This window comes from Dasypus novemcinctus, chromosome X, assembly GCF_030445035.2.
Source record: "Dasypus novemcinctus isolate mDasNov1 chromosome X, mDasNov1.1.hap2, whole genome shotgun sequence".
NCBI classification, from domain to species: Eukaryota; Metazoa; Chordata; class Mammalia; order Cingulata; family Dasypodidae; genus Dasypus; species Dasypus novemcinctus.
Window position 1 is genome coordinate 111,799,684 of NC_080704.1, and position 18,027 is coordinate 111,817,710.

At 37.7% G+C, this 18,027-nt stretch overlaps 1 protein-coding gene across 2 annotated transcripts in view; it reads left to right on the forward strand.

Annotated features, from left to right (window-relative positions):
* Positions 1–18,027, forward strand: part of IL1RAPL2 (interleukin 1 receptor accessory protein like 2) — a 1,488,864-nt gene that overhangs the window by 846,761 nt on the left and 624,076 nt on the right. For both annotated transcript variants that reach the window (XM_058291994.2, XM_071213017.1), the window contains one exon: positions 12,102–12,288. In XM_058291994.2, coding sequence (XP_058147977.1) covers positions 12,102–12,288 — 187 coding nt within the window. The remainder of the gene's footprint in view (positions 1–12,101; positions 12,289–18,027) is intronic.

The following is an 18,027-nucleotide window of genomic DNA, read 5'->3' on the forward strand; positions in this document are numbered from 1 at the left end:
AAAGGGATAGTCCAGGGATGTAAATTCAAATGAAACAATGCTTGAGGATAATCTAGGGATTGTATAAAATAGTGAACTTTGTGATGGATGAGGATTGTTATTAATAGTACAAACACAATGTTCTATAAATTAGAACAAATATATGCCACTATCACAAAGTGTTAGGAATATTCTGATACATGGGAAATAACAAACTAATGTAAATTATGGAATATAGTTAACAGTAATATTGTAATTTTTTGCATCAGTAGCAAAGAAGTTATATTAATGCTAAGGGCCAATAATAGCAGGTGTAAGGGGTTATTGAAATTTTCCTTTTAGAGTAATGTAAACATTCAAAATTTGATGTGATAAAAACACAACTCTGTGATGAAACTGAGAGCCACTGAGTGTACACTTTGGATTGTCTGTACAAGGCATGGGACCATATAACACAGTGAACCCCATGGTGGATGATGGCCTGCTGTGGTTAACAGTACAAATATAAGAACATTCTCTCATGAAGTATAACATATACAATACTAATACATGGCGCTAATACTAAAACATGACAATAGACTTGAATATACACATCCAAGAACCAAATGAATTCCAAATAGTATAAAACCGAATAGATCTACTCTGAGACATATCATAATCAAAATGTCAAATGCCAAAAAAAAGTGTTCTTCAAGCAGCAAGAAAGAAGCAATTTATCATATGCAAGGGATCCTCAATGAGACTAAGTGCCAATTTCTCATCAAACTACAGAGGCAATAAGGCAATGGGATGACATATTTACAGTAGAAAGATAAAATTTGACATTTAAGTATTCTATATCCAGAAAAACTGTCATTCAAAACAAGGGAGAGTTTAAGACATTTCCAGAAAACAAAACCTGAATTCATTACCATAAGATCTGTCCTACAAGAAATGCTAAATGGAGTCCTTCAGGTTGAAAGGAAAGGGTATGAATTGTACCTTGGAGACCCATGAAGAAATAAAGATTTCCAGTAAAGTTAACTATGTGGATAAATACAAAAGCCAGTATTATCATATTCTTGGTACATAAGTAAACTTTTTATTTCTTACAAGATTTATAATACATTTGCATAAGAAATCATATTTATATGGTATAGGCATGCAAAATATACAGAGGTAATGAGTGACAAAAACAACACAAAGAGTGGAAATATAGAGGTATAGCATCAGAGACTATGTATGCTACTGAAGTTAAATTGGTATCATTTCAAACTAGTTTGTTGTTGATTTAGTTATGTTAACTATAAACCACAGGGAAACCACAAGAAGGTATGTAACATATAATCATAAAATGATATGAAAAGGGAATTAATCTCTTCCACCACAAAAAATCAACTAGACAGAAATGTCTACAATGGAGGAAATGAAAGCCAAAAAGATATATGATGTTCAAGAATTAAATGACATAATGGATGAAGTAATTCCTGCCTTATCAGTCATTATTTTGAATGTAAATGAATTAAATTCTCCAATCAAAAGACATAGATGGGAAGAATGAGTAAAAAAGGTATGATCCATCCTTATGTTTTTACAGGAAACTCACCTTAGACACAAATAGGTTGAAAGGATGGAAAAATATTCCATGAAAATTGCGATAAAAGGTAGCTGGGATTACTATACTAATATAAAAATAGACATTACATCAAAAGGTGTTACAAAGACATAGAACGACACTATACATTAATAAAAGTGTCAATCCAGCAAGAAGATATCACAATTAAAAATATATATGCATTTAATCACAAATTCCCAAAATACATGATGTAAACATTGACAAAACTGAAGGGAGAAGGAGACATTTCTACAGTAATATTTGGAGGCTTCAATATATCACTTTCAACCATGGATATAGACAGAAAATTAATAAGGAAACAGAGACCTTGAACAATACTAAAATGAATTCGATTTAGACATATACTGAACACTCCAAAAACAGCAGAATACACATTTCAAGTGCATGTGACTCTTTCCACAGGATAGGCCACACGTTAGGCCACAAAACAGGTCTCAATAAATTTCAAAACTTTTACATAATATAAAGCATCTTCACTGATATCATTTGAATAAAGTTAGAACATAATAACAGAAGGAAAACTGGAAAATTTAAAACTGCATGGAAATTAAACAGCACACTCAAACAATCAATGGATCAAAGAAGTAGTCGCAATGAAAATGAGGAAATAGCATGAGGTGAATGAAAACAAAGACACAGCATATCAAACTTATGTGATGCAGTGAAGGCAGAGCTCAGAAGGGAATCTAAAGCAATGGATGCATATATTAAAAAATAAAGATTTCGAATCAATAATATAGTTTAATGGAGGAATTAAAAGAATAAACTAATTAAAGTTAGTAGAAGAAAATAAATAATAAAGGTTAGAGTCAGGATAAATGAAGTAGAAAATAAACAATAGAATCAATGAAACAAATATTGGATCTTTAAGAAGATCAATAGAATTGACATAATTTTAGCTAGACTGACAAAGAAGAAATGAGAAAAGATGCAAATAAGTAAAATTCAAAATAAAAGGGGAGGGTATTACCACTGATCTTGAAGAATTATAAGGATTATAAGAGTTATAAACAATTGTATACCAACAATCTGGTAATCTAGAAGAAATGGACAATTCATAACAACACATAACTTATTTAAACCGAATCAAGTTGAAATAGAAGATCTCAACAAACCTATAAAAAATTTAAAAAAATTATTTATTTTTCTTCTTTATTTCCTTTTAATGTTACATTAAAAAAATATGAGGTCCCCATATACCAATCACCCAACCCCTCCCACATCAACAACCTCTTCCATCATTGCAGCACATCCAATGCACCTGGTGAATACATTCTGGAGCACTGCTGCACCACATGGATAGTGGTCCACATTGTAGTACACACTCTTCCCCCATCCACCCAGTGGGCCATGGCAGGACACAAAACGTCCAGCATTTGTGCCTGCAGCACCGCCCAGGACAACTCCAAATCCTAAAAATGCCCCTACACCATATCTCTTCTTCCATCTCCCTATGATCAGCAGCCACTGTGGCCACCCTCTAGACAACACTACTACAATTTCTTCCCTTACTAATCACAATAGTTCCCCAGTAGAACACCAGTAAGTGCACTCTAATCCAAACTCTATTCCTCCATCCTGTGGACCTCAGGATGGTTATGTCCAGTCCCCCTCTACATCAAGAGGGGACTTAGATTCCACATGGATGATGGATGCAATTATCCTGCTGGTAGCTGTAGGAACTCTTGGCTCCCTGGTGTGATGGTTGACTCTTCACCTCCCTGTCAGCTAGCCAGGATAAGCCCAACAAACCAGAGGGTAGGAGCCACAAGTCTGCTGAGTCCCAGGGCCTGGCCATCCAGAGATTCAGGTCTCCTGAGTATACACCAAGCCAAATGACAACCACAGGTCCAGTAAAAGTAACAGAAGAGGCATGTGTAGAAAGATCATATCTGAGTCCAACTCCATCACACTCAGGAACACAAACCCAAAGTAGGGCCAAAAGACATGGCCCTGAACTCCAGAACCATCCGCCATAACCATAGAACCTGTGGGTCTCTTCCTTAGGAGAACCAGCACCTGGGTTTCCATCTACCTTAGCTGCTGCTGGTACCCTGCTGAGGCATACATAAGCATCAGCCCTCTGATGACCTCCTTCCCCTTTTTTGGAGACTCACAGCCATATAAACTGACTTGTCCTTTCCATTTCCCCCTTTTATCCAAAGTCAAAAAGCAGTTTTTTTTACATGATATTACATGTAGGCTGAGATATTCTGCCTGTCTGTGTTGACCCCTTTATTCAAGGTATTTTTCTTGTTACATCATCAGCTGTTGCTTGGTAGTAATCCCTCAGCACCAGGGGGGCTCATCCCTGGGAGTCTTGTCCCATGCTCAGGGGAAGGCGATGCATCTACATGCTGAGTTTGGCTTAGAGAGTGTCCACATTTGAGCAACATGGAAGCTCTCAGGAGGCAACTCTTAGACACCTCACAGCTCTAGGTCTAGGTCATAAATCTGGCACACAGGCTCATAATCAGAGCCATCAGTATGAAGGGCACATTGTTGAACCATCCATCTTTGTGGTTCTCTGCCATTGCACTTGGGGGATTGCTGCTGTTCCACTGGGGAATGTGATAGAGCTCCCCTGGCCAGGAACCCAGCACTCTCTCAGCTGTCATTTCCAACTGAAACCACTATGAAAATACCCAATCCTTTCTATGTACCCTGTATACATGCCCTGTAGAACTCCCTCTCAACCATGTGCCCCCCACCGATAACACCTCACACAAGTGCTCCTCCCCTGTCATAGTTGAACCTCTCTGTAGTCCAAAACTTCTTCAAAAAGGAAGCTCAACAACTATAGAAATGATAAGCCTAAAATAAGAACAAGGCCTAGAGCAGCATTGATTTGTTTTGAGATTTCCCCCTTGACCCACTGTTTTTCTATGATTGTGCTGTTTAACTTACAAATCTTGGTGCCAGATCTGGGTCTCTGTCCCTTACAGATTTCTAGCTTCATTCCACTATGATTAGAGAAAATATTTTGTATGATTTGGTCTTTCTAATTCATTGAGACTTTTCTTGTGGCCTTGCATGTGGTCTATCTTGGAAAATGATCCATGTGCACTTGAGATGAATGTATATTCTGCTCTATTTAGGTGTAATGTTCTGTATATGTTTATTAGGTCCAGCTCCTCTAATATATTGTTCAAAGTCTTTGTTTCTTTGTTGATTCTCTTTTGAGATATTCTGTCCTAAGTTAATAGTAGTGTATTAAAGCCCCCCTCTATAATTATAGAGGCATCTATTCCTTCACTTAGTTTTTCCAGTGTTTTCCCTATGTATTTGGAGGCACCCTTTTTAGGACCATGAATGTTTATGATTGTTCTTTCTTCTTTAAAGATTATCCCTTTCATTAATATGTATTGTCCATCTTTCTCCCTCACAATTGTTTTACATTTAAAGTCTGTTTCGTTTGATATCAATATAGCTAATGCTGCCCTTTTTTGGTTATTGTTTGCATGTAAGATTGTTTTCCAGCCCTTCACTTTTAACCTCCTTGAGTCCCTGGGTCTAACATGTGTTTCATGTAGACAACATATAGATTGGTCATATTTCCTTATTCAACCTTCCAGTCTGAGTCTCTTGACAGGTGTGTTTAATCCATTGACATTAAGTGTCATTACTTTAAAGGAATTACTTATATTAGCCATGTTTTCTTTGGATTTGTGTTTGTCATATTTTGTTTGAATTTCTTTTTCTGTTTTTGTCTTTTTAGTTGCTCTTACACTATCCTTCAACTCTCTTGTTTTTTCCTTTGTTCCTACAGAACTCCCTTTAGTATTTCTTGAAGGGCAGGATTCTTGTTGGCATACTCTTAGTTTCGGGTTATCTGTGAGTATGTTGAACTTTCCATCATTTTTGAATATTAACTTTCCTGGATAGAGTATTCTTGGTTGGAAATTTTTTTCTTTAATACATTGACTATGTCAAACCACTGCCTTCTTGCTTACATGGTTTCAGGTGAGAAATCAGCACTTAATCTCATGGAGCCTCCTTTGTATGTGATGGTTCTCCTTTCTCTTGCTGTTTTTCATATTTTTTCTTTGTCTTAAGCATTAGATAATTTGACAAATAAGTCTTGGTGTAGGCCTGTTGGTATTTATGCTGTTTGTGGTGTGTCGTGCTTCCTGGACATGTACATCCATCTCCCTCAATAGGTTTGGGAAGTTTTCAGCCATTATTTCCTCCCTTCTGTCCCCTTTCCCTTCTCTTCTCCTTCTGGGATGCATATAATGTGTATGTTTTCACATTTCCATTTTCATTCAGTTTCGTAAGTCCCTGCTGGATTTTTTTCTATCTTTTTATCGACCAGTTCTACTATCTGTTTGATTTCAGATGTACTGTCTTCCACATCACCAGTTCTCTCCTTTGCTGTTATTTGCTATTTGCTGAGAGTGCATTTTTGATTTCTTGAATTGTACTATTCATCAGCATCATATCTGTTATCTTTTTGGGTATGATTGCAATTTTTTCTGTATTCTCTCCAAGTATTTTCTTCATATTCTTAATCTCTTCCTTCACATCATCAAATTGGTCCCTAATATATGTTTTGAGAGCTTTGATTAGTTGTTCGATGTTCTGCTCCTCTTCCTGGTTTTTAGTTTGTTCATTGCATTGGGTCACATTTTCCTGATTATTCATTTGTAGTCTTTAGTTTTTTGTTGCTGTCTGGTCATCACTTTTTCTTGACAGTTTCAAGCAGTTGCTTAGCTGCTTTGTCTAGTTTGGGGTTTAATTATTTGTTGTTTTTGCATATGTGTTAAGTCTTCTCTTTGTCACTTTGTTCTTCTTATTCTGTTTCTTTGTTGTTGGGTGTGTTCGCTTGAAGGAAAATATTATGTCCAGAGAAGGCAAAAGGAGTAAGAAAAGAAAAAGTATAATAATAGTATTTATAGTAAATGTTAACAGAGGTACCATGTGAGATCTAGGAGAATAGATATTAGTCTCATGTAACATATGTAGATTTGTAACAGTAAGAAAATTAGAGTACATATAATGAAACAGTCAACTGAATATGGGGAGAAATATAGTGTGAATTAAAATGCCAGTGTGTTCAGTAGATAGGGAAAGATAAAGGACAACAGTATAAAGAGTGAATATAAGACAGAAAACAGAACAAAGGTATTAGAAATAAAAAGTCAGAAAAATAGGAGGGCAAACAAAGAGAGGTGTGTAATGTAAGAGAAACAATCAATGATGGAGGATAGAAAGATGTAGAGGAAAGGGGATAGTGTTGGTGGCCAAAATCAATACACACAGAAAAGAGTAAATGAGGATGAGGAAATACAGCAAATGTGAAGCGCTCCCTGTAGCACCTAATGTAAAAAGAATAAAAAAAAAGAAGAAAAAGAAAGAAAGAAAGAAAGAGAAAGAAAGAAAGAAAGAAAGAAAGAAAGGAAAGAAAGAAAGAAAGAAAGAAAGAAAGAAAGAAAGAAAGAAAGAAAGAAAGAAAGAAGGAGCAAAAGGGAAGGGGGAAGCAAGCAAGAAAAAGAAAAAGAGAAAGAAAGAAAAAAAGACCTTGGGGGGATAAAGAGGAAGGAAAACCAAGAAGAGAAACCAACAACATACTAGACAAAGTTTCAAGCAAGGGATCCTCTTTGTAGTTAAATTAAACGCTTAGGGATCTGACGTTCTCCCTTTCTCCCTTCCTCACTTCCCTCTCCCCAGGCAGCTGGAAAGTTGCCTGAGAGGTCTGGTAGGAGATTCAAATGGGTCCTTGGTGAACCAGCTCTGTACAGAATACAATGACTCTTAATTTCCAGAGAGAGAGCACCCACACCTTGCAAGGAACCCCAAGTATGCTATTGGAAACTTGGAAATCACCTCCTACAGTTCCTTTCCTACAGGTGTGCTATGAGAGGGCTAGTTGATTTTCTTACTCCACCTTCTCCCACACCAAGTTTCCTATCCCAAGGTATTTAGGTTAATTGGGCTTTTTCAGGAGATTTGCCACTCCACTCATCCCAGGCTCTCCTCAAGCCAGCTGGTATGCTCCTCCAAGTGCAAAAAAAAAAAAGTGGGGGTTGGGACCAGAAAATTGAACTCTCACTCCACCGGCCCCTCTCGTACAGCCCCCACTGAATCCCTCCCACTCACAGAGTCAGTCCAAAACCGGAGGGCTAGGGCAATCCTGAACCTCTGGGACCATTGGACTTAGGAAGGGGAAGTCCAGAACACTGCAGACTCAGGGTATATATGTCTGTGAAATGCGGGCTGTGGGGCACTGGGGGACGTGGACCTGGGGAGCACTCATCTGGGCATCACGGGGCCCAGGAACACCACCACTCAACTGACAATTCTCAGGGAATACTGCAGCAGCCAGCCCTAGGGGTAGAGTCCTGCCTCCCACAGCTTCCGACCTCCATTCTTACAACCCAGAATTCTACCTTTAGCAAGCACTGCCTCTGTCATAGGCTCTCACAATCAATGTCCATATACCTCCTGCCTTGCAGACCTTCAAAACAGCCTGCTCTGGCAAGACTCCAACCCCTCTCAGCTGTCTCTTTGCAGGAGAGAATATGAGGTGTAGTCACTCAGACGCCATCTTGTCCATCTCCCACCTAGAACAAAGAGATCAAAATATAATAAAAATCTGCTAACAAACAAAAGTAATAGGACCAGATAGTTTCACAGGTGAATTCTACTAAACAGAAGAAGATTACCACCACTTCTTCTCAAACTTTTCAATAAAGTTGAAGAGAAGAGAATTCTGCCTAACTAATTATATGATGCCAACATTACCCTACTACCAAATCAAGGTAAAAATATCACAAAAGAAAACTAAAGATCATTTTTTCCTTATTAATATAGATGAAAAAAATCCATAAATAGTAGCAAATCAAATCTAAAAGCATATTAAAAGAATTATACACCATGAACAAGTAGGATATATCCCAGGAATGCAAGTATGGTCAGTCAATTAATGAATGTTACATGTTACATTAATAGAATGAAGAAAAATAGCATTTTATCTCAGTTAATACAGTAAATGCTTTTGACAACATCCAACAACATTCCCTGGTAAAAACACTAAGAAAAGTAGGAGCAGCAGGGAACTTCCTCTCACAATAAAAGGCAAAAACGAATATATGAAAAATACAGATAACAGTACACTCAGTGGTGAAAAACTGAAAGTCATACCCCTGAGGAAAGAAGGGATGCATGCTTCCACCACTGCAATTCAAAATGGTACTGGAAGTCCTTGCCAGAGAAATTAGACAAGAAAAAGAAATAAAAGGGATCCAAATTGAGAAAGAAGTAAAATTATTTTGATTTGTAGATGACATGATCATTTATATAGAATATCTCAGGAATCCATAAGAAAACTAATAAAATAAATGAATTCAACAAAATTGTAGGCTACAAGATTAACATGGAAAAATCAGTTGTGTTTTTATATACCAGGAAAGAATATTCTGAAAAAAAATTCACAATACCGCCTAAAGGAATAAAATGCCTAGGACTAAATTTAACCCAGGAGATAATGGACATGTGTACTTAAAACTACAATACACTGTGGAAAAAAACTAAAGAAGATTTAACCAAATGGCAAGATATTCCATGTCCATGGATAGGAAGAATTAATATTATTAAAATGTCACTACTACCCAAAGAGATTTACAAACTCAATGCTATACCTATCAAAGTCCCAGCAGCCCTTGTTCCAGAAATGGAAAAGACAATCTTTAAAGTCGTACAGAATTGAAGGAGCCCCAAATCACCAAACAATATTGCAATGGAAGAACAAATTTGGTGGTATCACACTTCTGGATTTTACAACTTACTATAAAACTATAGTAATCAAAACAATGTGATCCTGCATAAAGAATAGACATACATGCCAACAGAATAGAATTTAGAGTTCATAAATAAACCCATACATCTGTGGCCAACTGCATTTTTTCCAGAGGTGCCAAGTACATTAAATGGTGGAAAGAATAGTCCCTTCAAGAAATAGTACTTGGAATGCTGTATATCTCATTGCAAATAAATGAAGTTGGACCTCTTGCTCATGCCATATGCAAACATTAGCTCTAAATGGATCAAGCTCCTAAACATAAGTGCTAAAACTATAAAGTTCTAAGAGTAAGAGATAGGGGGAAATTTCATAGCTTTGGATTTGATAGTAATGTCTTAGATATGACACCAAAAGCATGAACCATAAAAGATAAAATACATAAAATGGACTTCATCAAAATTAAAAAAAAACTTTATATATCAAGAGACAACGTCAAGAATGTGAAAAGACAACCTACAGAATCAGAGAATATAATTGCTAGCCTTGCATTTGATAAGGGTTTAATACAGGATATAAAACAAACTATTACAACTCAGCAACAAAAGCAAATAACCCAATTAAAAAATGGACAAAGGAATTAAAATAGAAATTTCCCCAAAGAAGATATACAAATGGCCAGTAAGCACGTGGAAAGATGCTCTAAGTCATTAACCACCAGGGACATGTAATGAAAACCACAATGAGGTACTGATTCATACCCAAGAGGATAGTTATTATTGAAAAAAAAAGAAAAAAACAGAAAATAACAATTGTTGGTGAGGATGCACATAAATTGGAACCGTAATACATTATTGGTGTCATTGTAAAATGGTACAGACATTTTGGAAATCATATTGGACATTGTAAAATGGTGCAGACATTTTGGTGTTTCCTCAGATAGTTTAACATAGATTATGATATGCCTGAGCAATCCCACTTCTTAGTATGTATCCAAAAGTATTGAAAGCACATACTTGAACAGAGAAATAGATCCTGCTATTGTATGTGTTATAGCAGCATTATTCACAATAGGCGAAAGGTGTAAGCAATGAAAACCATCAACAGATGAATGGATAAACAATTATAATACACACAATGGGATATTATTCAGCTGTAAAAAGGAATGAAGTTCTGATACATGCTAAAACTTGAATAAATCTTGAAGACATCATGGTGAGAGACCTAAAAAATACAAGTATTTGTATTTACATACATAAAATTACATACATAAAAATACAAGTATTGTATGATCTCGCTTATATAAAATACCTAGAATAAGCAATTTTGATAGAGATAGTAGATTATAGTTTTCCAGGGGCCAGGTGAGGGAGGGAAAGAGAGAGTTATTGCTTAATGGGTGTAGAGTTTCTGTTTGAGGTGATGGAAAAGTTGGGATAATGGATGTTGGTGATGGTAGCACAATATTGTGAATGCAATTAATAGCACTGAACTGTACTCTTGAAAGTGATTCAAATCAGAAAATTTGAGTTATATATATGTTACGCCAGGAAAAAGTTTTAAAAAATGATTCACAGTTGATCTTCTTGGTCTTACCAGACTCTTTCTGCTCTCTTACCCATAATTCCATTTTTGTATGTATGGTTGACATATCCTTGAGCCCAAGTAGGATAGGGTAGGGTAGAGTAGGGAAAAGACATGGAGCGTCTAGGAAGATGAACGTACAATTTCATGCTACAAATACTCTGAAGTAGTGTTAGCCAATTAATGCCAAATTTCTGATATGGTCTTATGGTAAAATTCTATGTCGAAATCCATTTATTTTTTTTTTTTTTAATTTTTTTATTTTTTATTGACTTTGTAATAATATTACATTAAAAATATATATGTGAGGTCCCATTCAACCCCACCCCCCCACCCCCCCTCTCCCCCCCCCCCCAACAACACTCGTTCCCATCATCATGACACATCCATTGGATTTGGTAAGTACATCTTTGGGCACCTCTGCACCTCATATACATTGGTTCACATCATGGCCCATACTCTCCTCTATTCCATCATGTAGGCCCTGTGAGGATTTACAATGTCCGGTGATTACCTCTGAAGCACCATCCAGGGCAGCTCCATGTCCCGAAGATGCCTCCACCTCTCATCTCTTCCTGCCTCGAAATCCATTTATAATCCTAATGTTGATATATAAAATTAACCCAGACAGACTACAGTCCATTAGGATTTTTTCTTTATAGGAGACTGGAATTTGACCTCTGACTCATCTCAGTGTCAGTGACCCCAACACACCTTACGAAGATATGTAAGATACAAGTAACTTGTATATTTTGATTTGGTTTTCAGTAATGTATCCTAGAAAAGAAAATGTTGGCTTAGAAATCAATGGCAAAATGAATCAACCCCTGGAGTACCTATTAAGGGATTGGCCACAGGTATAACCCTTGTTATAGAGACTTTCTCACATGTTTATACTACCAGATTTCTGTGTAGTAATATTTACCACTAGGAAAGAATTCTGAACATCTTAGAGTTCAGAGGATGAGTACAGCTGCTCTATATGACCAACAATATCCATATTAACATTTTCTTTCATATCTTCTTGTCAGTTGAAATAGAAAACTTCTTTGTGTTGTTTTGATGTTGTTTCTGATTTCTAGGCAAGTTCCTAAATGGAAAAGTCAATACTCATGAAATATAGAGAGTACAAAGAAACTTGTAAACACCCAGTAAAGCCATTTTGCTATTTCTCTATTCCTACAGAAACTCGACATATTGCATGAAGGTGTCAATGTCTTTGACTGTGGCAGAGAATGAATCAGGCCTGTGCTACAATAGCAGGATTCGCTATATAGAAAAATCGGAAGTCACTAAAAGAAAGGAGATCTCCTGCCCAGACATGGATGACTTTAAAAAGTCCAATCAGGAGCCTGATGTTATATGGTACAAGGTAATTCAGCATATTGTCAAATACATTCCTCCCCCATCCAATAGCTGGCTTAGGGATAGGGAAAAGGAGAAGTTTTATTTCTAATTTTTGGTAATAGATATTTCACTGAGAAGAAATGACAGATCCACAGTGAAATAATTCAGGGTTTTGACTCCGGTATACTGCTAGTTTTCATACATGTCCATTAGCAGGTGTCAGAGGCAAATCCCACCTTCTACAACTGCTAAAAATAAATATAATCTTCCTTTACCTCAACTTACGAGAACAAATGGAGAAAGGGTGAATATTTAAATAAGGCATGAGTGAAATGATTTGGGGACATAAAAATATTATTTACAGTTAGGAACAAAGGCCCATCATTACAAGTAGAAGTTGGTGTTTGCAAAAAACACCAATTATTATCCGTGTCTACTATGAGAGTTACTGCAGTAAATGCAGAAGAGAGAAGTGGGTCCAGTGCAGCATGAACAAACACTGCTAAAGTAAAACTTAGCTGGAAATAAGGCACATTCTAAGGTTGAATAGAAGAAAGTTGAATGAAAGGAATATTTACAGAGGTGTGTCCAGGGTTCTGTAACCATCAAGGCAGGAAGCTGTTAGTTACCACTCCTTGGTTTGCAGTGGCAAGTGGAAGGGGCGTTATCTCTGGAACCTGGCAAGAGTGGAGGGGATCCATCAGGAACTATGTCCTTAGAGGGATATAACCTCTGATAGAACTGTGGTATAGAGGGAGGGAGGGGTGAGATAAATACCCTAACATTCTTAACTCCTGCCATCAGAGCTCCTGCTAGTGTGCATGCTCATCCTGGTTGAACCCAAACGGAAGCCAGAGGGCAAGAGAAACCTGTTGATAGAGTTAATTGTGTCCAGGTGTCCAAGACATAGAGCATGGCAGAAAAAGGTGGAGAATGGATCTAGGAGAGGAAACAGAGAATAGCCACACAACCTTCCAGCTATGATATTCTAACTGCTAACCTGGGCCCTCATGAACCTATAGCAAAACTGAGCATACTCTGCCAATTCTGAGCCACAACATCTGACACATTGTACAGTTTTAGTATTTGGTGGCCAAAGGTGACCAAGAAGGTTTTTTTCTGCATGGGTATTTTGTGCATTGTTGGAACCAAACACCTGTCATAAAAAGTGGAGCAGGTTGTTTCTATAGGTTCCAGACACTCAGTTCCCAGGAAAGCCTAAACTATAACTGCCACAGCTGTCGTGTGTTTTTCTGTGTTTAATTTTGCAAGCCTCTCCATCTTTATACCTAGAAAACTAACCAGTAAACATGCCTGTTTTCAATAGGACATTGTCAGTGAAAATACAAATATTTGCATTGGGGTAAAACACTCATCTACATGATTAGTTAGCTTAGTAATAATAGCCTGCTACTAGTGACATCAAGACATCCAGCTAGAATCCTCCTTTTTCTTGCCACAACAAGTATTTCAGTTTGATTGTTTGCCATTTGTTATAAATAGGACGGTTTGGATTCATAAATTTGTACATTTGTTCTTCTACTCAACATATATTTATTGGGTACCTAAGATGTGCTAGGCATGATGGCTGGAACTGGGGGTACTAAAGTTACCAAAATGAACATATTTCCCTGTTCTTGGGAAGGGAGATGAATACTTAAGCAGCTTCGTCTCAATACTCTAGGGAAGAGCTACATAAATTAAAACTTCTAAAGAGCAGATCCTGCTTAGGATCATCACCATCTTTGTGCAGAGTGAAGAGCAGCAGGCATATCACTGTTTTTAACTATAGACGTGAGTGGCTTTGCAAAGGAAAATTTCAAAAATAAGAGAGTTAATATCTCACAGTATGTAATATTCGCCAGCAGGCTTTCCCAAATCTTTTCATGTTATAACAAACATAGAATATAACGTGGAGTGAGGGGGGGGAATGCCCTGCTCTGAGGGCTTTGACTGCTCCAGGCACTAACTTACTGATTTACATTAGAAGAGAAGGGGATCAATAAATCTATATACCAGTAATTCTCTCATAGTACCCCCAGGGACCTGTGGCCTACTGTTTGGAAGCTCTGGTCTATTTTTCAAAAAAATATATCATTTAATGTTTACTTAAAGATGACTGAGTTAGTCAATCCTGGTTGTCCTTGGAATGAAAGGAATGTGTGTTAGAGGACTGTTTCTCCTCTATCTAGATTACATCAGTAAGCAAAAGATAGTGAGACTCCTATTAATGGCCTTTGTCATTATCTATTTTTTTGCATTTTTATTATTTTTAATTGTATTTTTTAAAGATACATAGATGAAAAATAATGTTATATTAAAAAATATAAGAGATTCCCATATACCCCACACCCCACACACTCCTCCCACATCAACAACCTCTTTCATCATTGTGGCACATTCATTGCATTTGGTGAATACATTTTGGAGCACAGCTGCACCGCATGGATTATAGTTACACATTGTAATTTACACTCTTCCCCAGTCCATTCAGTGGCTTATGGCAGGATATATAATGTCCAACATCTTTCCTTACAAATCATTTAGGACAACTCCAAGTCCCGAAAATGCCCCAATATCACATCTCTTCTTCCCTCTCCTTGCCCTCAGCAACTACAATGGCTACTGCCTTCACATCAGTGATACAATTTTTTCTTTGCTAGAGTTGAAATAGTTATATTGTAGAATACCAGTGAGTCCACTCTAATCCATATATATATTTTATTTATTTATTTCTCTCCCATTCCCCCCTACCCCCTCCTCCCCGCCCCGGTTGTCTGTTCTCTGTGTCTGTTTGCTGCATCTTCTTCTGTTGTGGTCAGCGGCATGGGAATCTGTGTTTCTTTTTGTTGTGCCATCTTGTTGTGTCAGCTCTCCGTGTGGGCAGCGCCATTCCTGGGCAGGCTGCACTTTCTTTCACGCTGGGCGGCTTTCCTTATGGGGCGCACGCCTTGCACGTGGGGCTCCACTACGTGGGGGACACCCCTGCGTGGCAGGGCACTCCTTGCATGCATCAGCACTGCGCATGGGCCAGCTCCACATGGGTCAAGGAGGCCAGGGGTTTGAACCGTGGACCTCCCATGTGGTAGATGGACGCCCTAACCACTGGGCCAAGTCTGCTTCCCCTAATTCATATTTTATTCCTCCATCTTGTGGACCCTGGAATGGTGATGTCCACTCCACTTCTATATTGAAAGGGGGCTTAGATTCCACATGGTTGATGGGTGCAATTCTCTTTTCTTGCAGTTGTAGGCACTCTCTGTTCCCTGATGTGGTGGTTGACCATCCTCACCTTCCTCTTTGCTGACCTGGGTAATTCCAATGAACTGGAGAGTAAGAGTTGCAACTCTTTTTAATTGTATTTTTTAAAGATACATAGATGAAAAATAATGTTATATCCTTACACCATGACATACAAAGTAGGAATGCTGTCGGCCACTACTTTTATTCAAAATTGTTTTGGAGGTTCTAGGTTATATTGTAAGAAAGTTAAATCAAACATGATGTATAAATATGAGAAGAGACAATATAATATTTTTTTATTTGAAATGTTCTGAGTTTACAAAGCAATCATGTATACCATATAAAAGATTCACATACTCTGCCCTACCACCAACGCTTTACATTTTTGTGACACATTTGTTCCAACTGATGAAAGGACATCGTCCTAATATTACTGTTATCTATAGTCCATAACTTATATTTGGTGTATTATTCCCACAACCATACTTTTATTAACATCATGTATTAGCATTGCATAATTGTTATAGTCCATGAGAGAACATTCTCTATTTTACTGTTAACCACAGTCCATCTTCCACTATTGGGTTCACTGTGTTATAGTTTCCTGCCTTGTACACTCCATCCAAAGTGTACCTTTAGCGGCTCTCAGTTTTGTCACAAAGATATGCTGTCGAATATCCCTGTCTACATATAATAACAGGAGTTAAAAATGCTGTTTGACCTAAAGTAAGGGGGAAATGGAAAAGACAAATGAGTTCATATGGCTATGAGTCTCTAAAAAAGAGTCTGGAGGTTGTCAGAAGTATTGCCCTTATGCACACCAGAGCAGAGTCTCAGAGACAGATAAAGTAGATACAACCCCAGATATTGGTCCTTTTGAGGGCTAAAGAGACCCACAGGTTCTATGGTCATGGCAGATGGGGTTCACTGCCATGCCAGTTGGCCCTTCTTTGGAGCTGGTGTTTCTGTGTGATGGAGCTGGACTCAGATGGGATCTCTTTTCACAAGCCTTTCATGCTACTTTACTGGAATTGTAGTTGGTGCTGTGGCTTAAGATATATCTAGGGGATTTGAATCTCTGGACTGACAATATGATAGCCAGGCCCTGACCTCAACAGACTTCAGCTCCTACACTCTGATTTATTGGACTTACTCCACTCAGCTACCATGGAGTTGAAGAATGTCAACTACCACACCATGGAGCCTAGAGTGCCTACAATTGAAAGCAGGAGGATTGCATCCAATATCCATGTGGAATCTAAACCCCCTCTTGACATAGATGTGGAATGGACACAACCAAGCCAAGGGTCACAGGAAGGAGGAATACAGTAAGGATTAGAGTGGACTTAATGATATCCTATTCATGAACTATTGTGGTTAATAATCGAGAAAATGTGTCATTGATGTGGAAAAAGTGGCCATGGTGGCTGCTGGGTGCGGGGAAGGGGAGGAAGAGAAGAGATGTTGAGGCATTCTCGGGACTTGGAGTTGTCCTGGGTGGTGCTCCAGAGACAATTGCTGGATGTTGTATGTCCTCCCATGGCTCACTGGATGGAAAGTGGGAAAGTGTGGGCTATGGTGTGGAACACGGGACATGGGGTGCAGCGATGCCCAGAGATGTACTCACTAGACACAATGGATGTGACATGATGATGGGAGAGAGTATTACTGTGGGGGGAGTGGTGGGGTGGGGGCGGTGGGGGTGAATGGGGACTTCATATTTTTTAATGTAATAGCTTTTAAAAAAATGAATAAATTGAGTAGAATTTGAAAAAAACAAACAAAACAAAACAAAGGTATGCTGTCATCCGCTCAGTCCATTTCAGAATGTTTTCATTACTCCAAAAAAAAAATCCCATATCACTTTATGCACCCCCATTATTGAACCATAGCAATAATACAGTACTTTCTTTGCCACTGCTGTAAAAATATCACATTACTGGTAACTATAGTCTATATGTTACATCAGTTGTATTTTTCCATGCATTTCCCTATTCTAGACATCTTGTAATAGAGGAGCATTCTTGTGTTTGCCCTATTAACCACAATCATCATCCACCACTGAAATCATTATGTTACAAAGTGCCTAGAGTATCTTCTAGCTTTCTTTCAATTGACAATAACCTCCTTAAACTACCCCCATTATACTCACTATAGTGTGTTACCATCAAATCTATCCATTTCCCCACATTTTCAATCCACATTATTTAACATCCTACATACATTCAGCATCAATTCCTCCTTCTCAACCCATAATCTATTTCCTAGTAATCTATACTATAGAATTTAACTCATGAGTTTACTCGTTGTATTTAACTCATATTAGCGAGACCATATAATATTCGTCCTTTTGTGTCTGGCTTATTTCACTCAACATCATGTTCTCAAGGTTCACTCATGTTGTCATATGCATCCCGATTTCATTTCTTCTTAACAACTGAATAATATTCCATGGGTGAGTATAACACATTTTTTCAAAATTTATTTTTTATATTTTTTTCTCTCTTTATTTTTTTTAAAT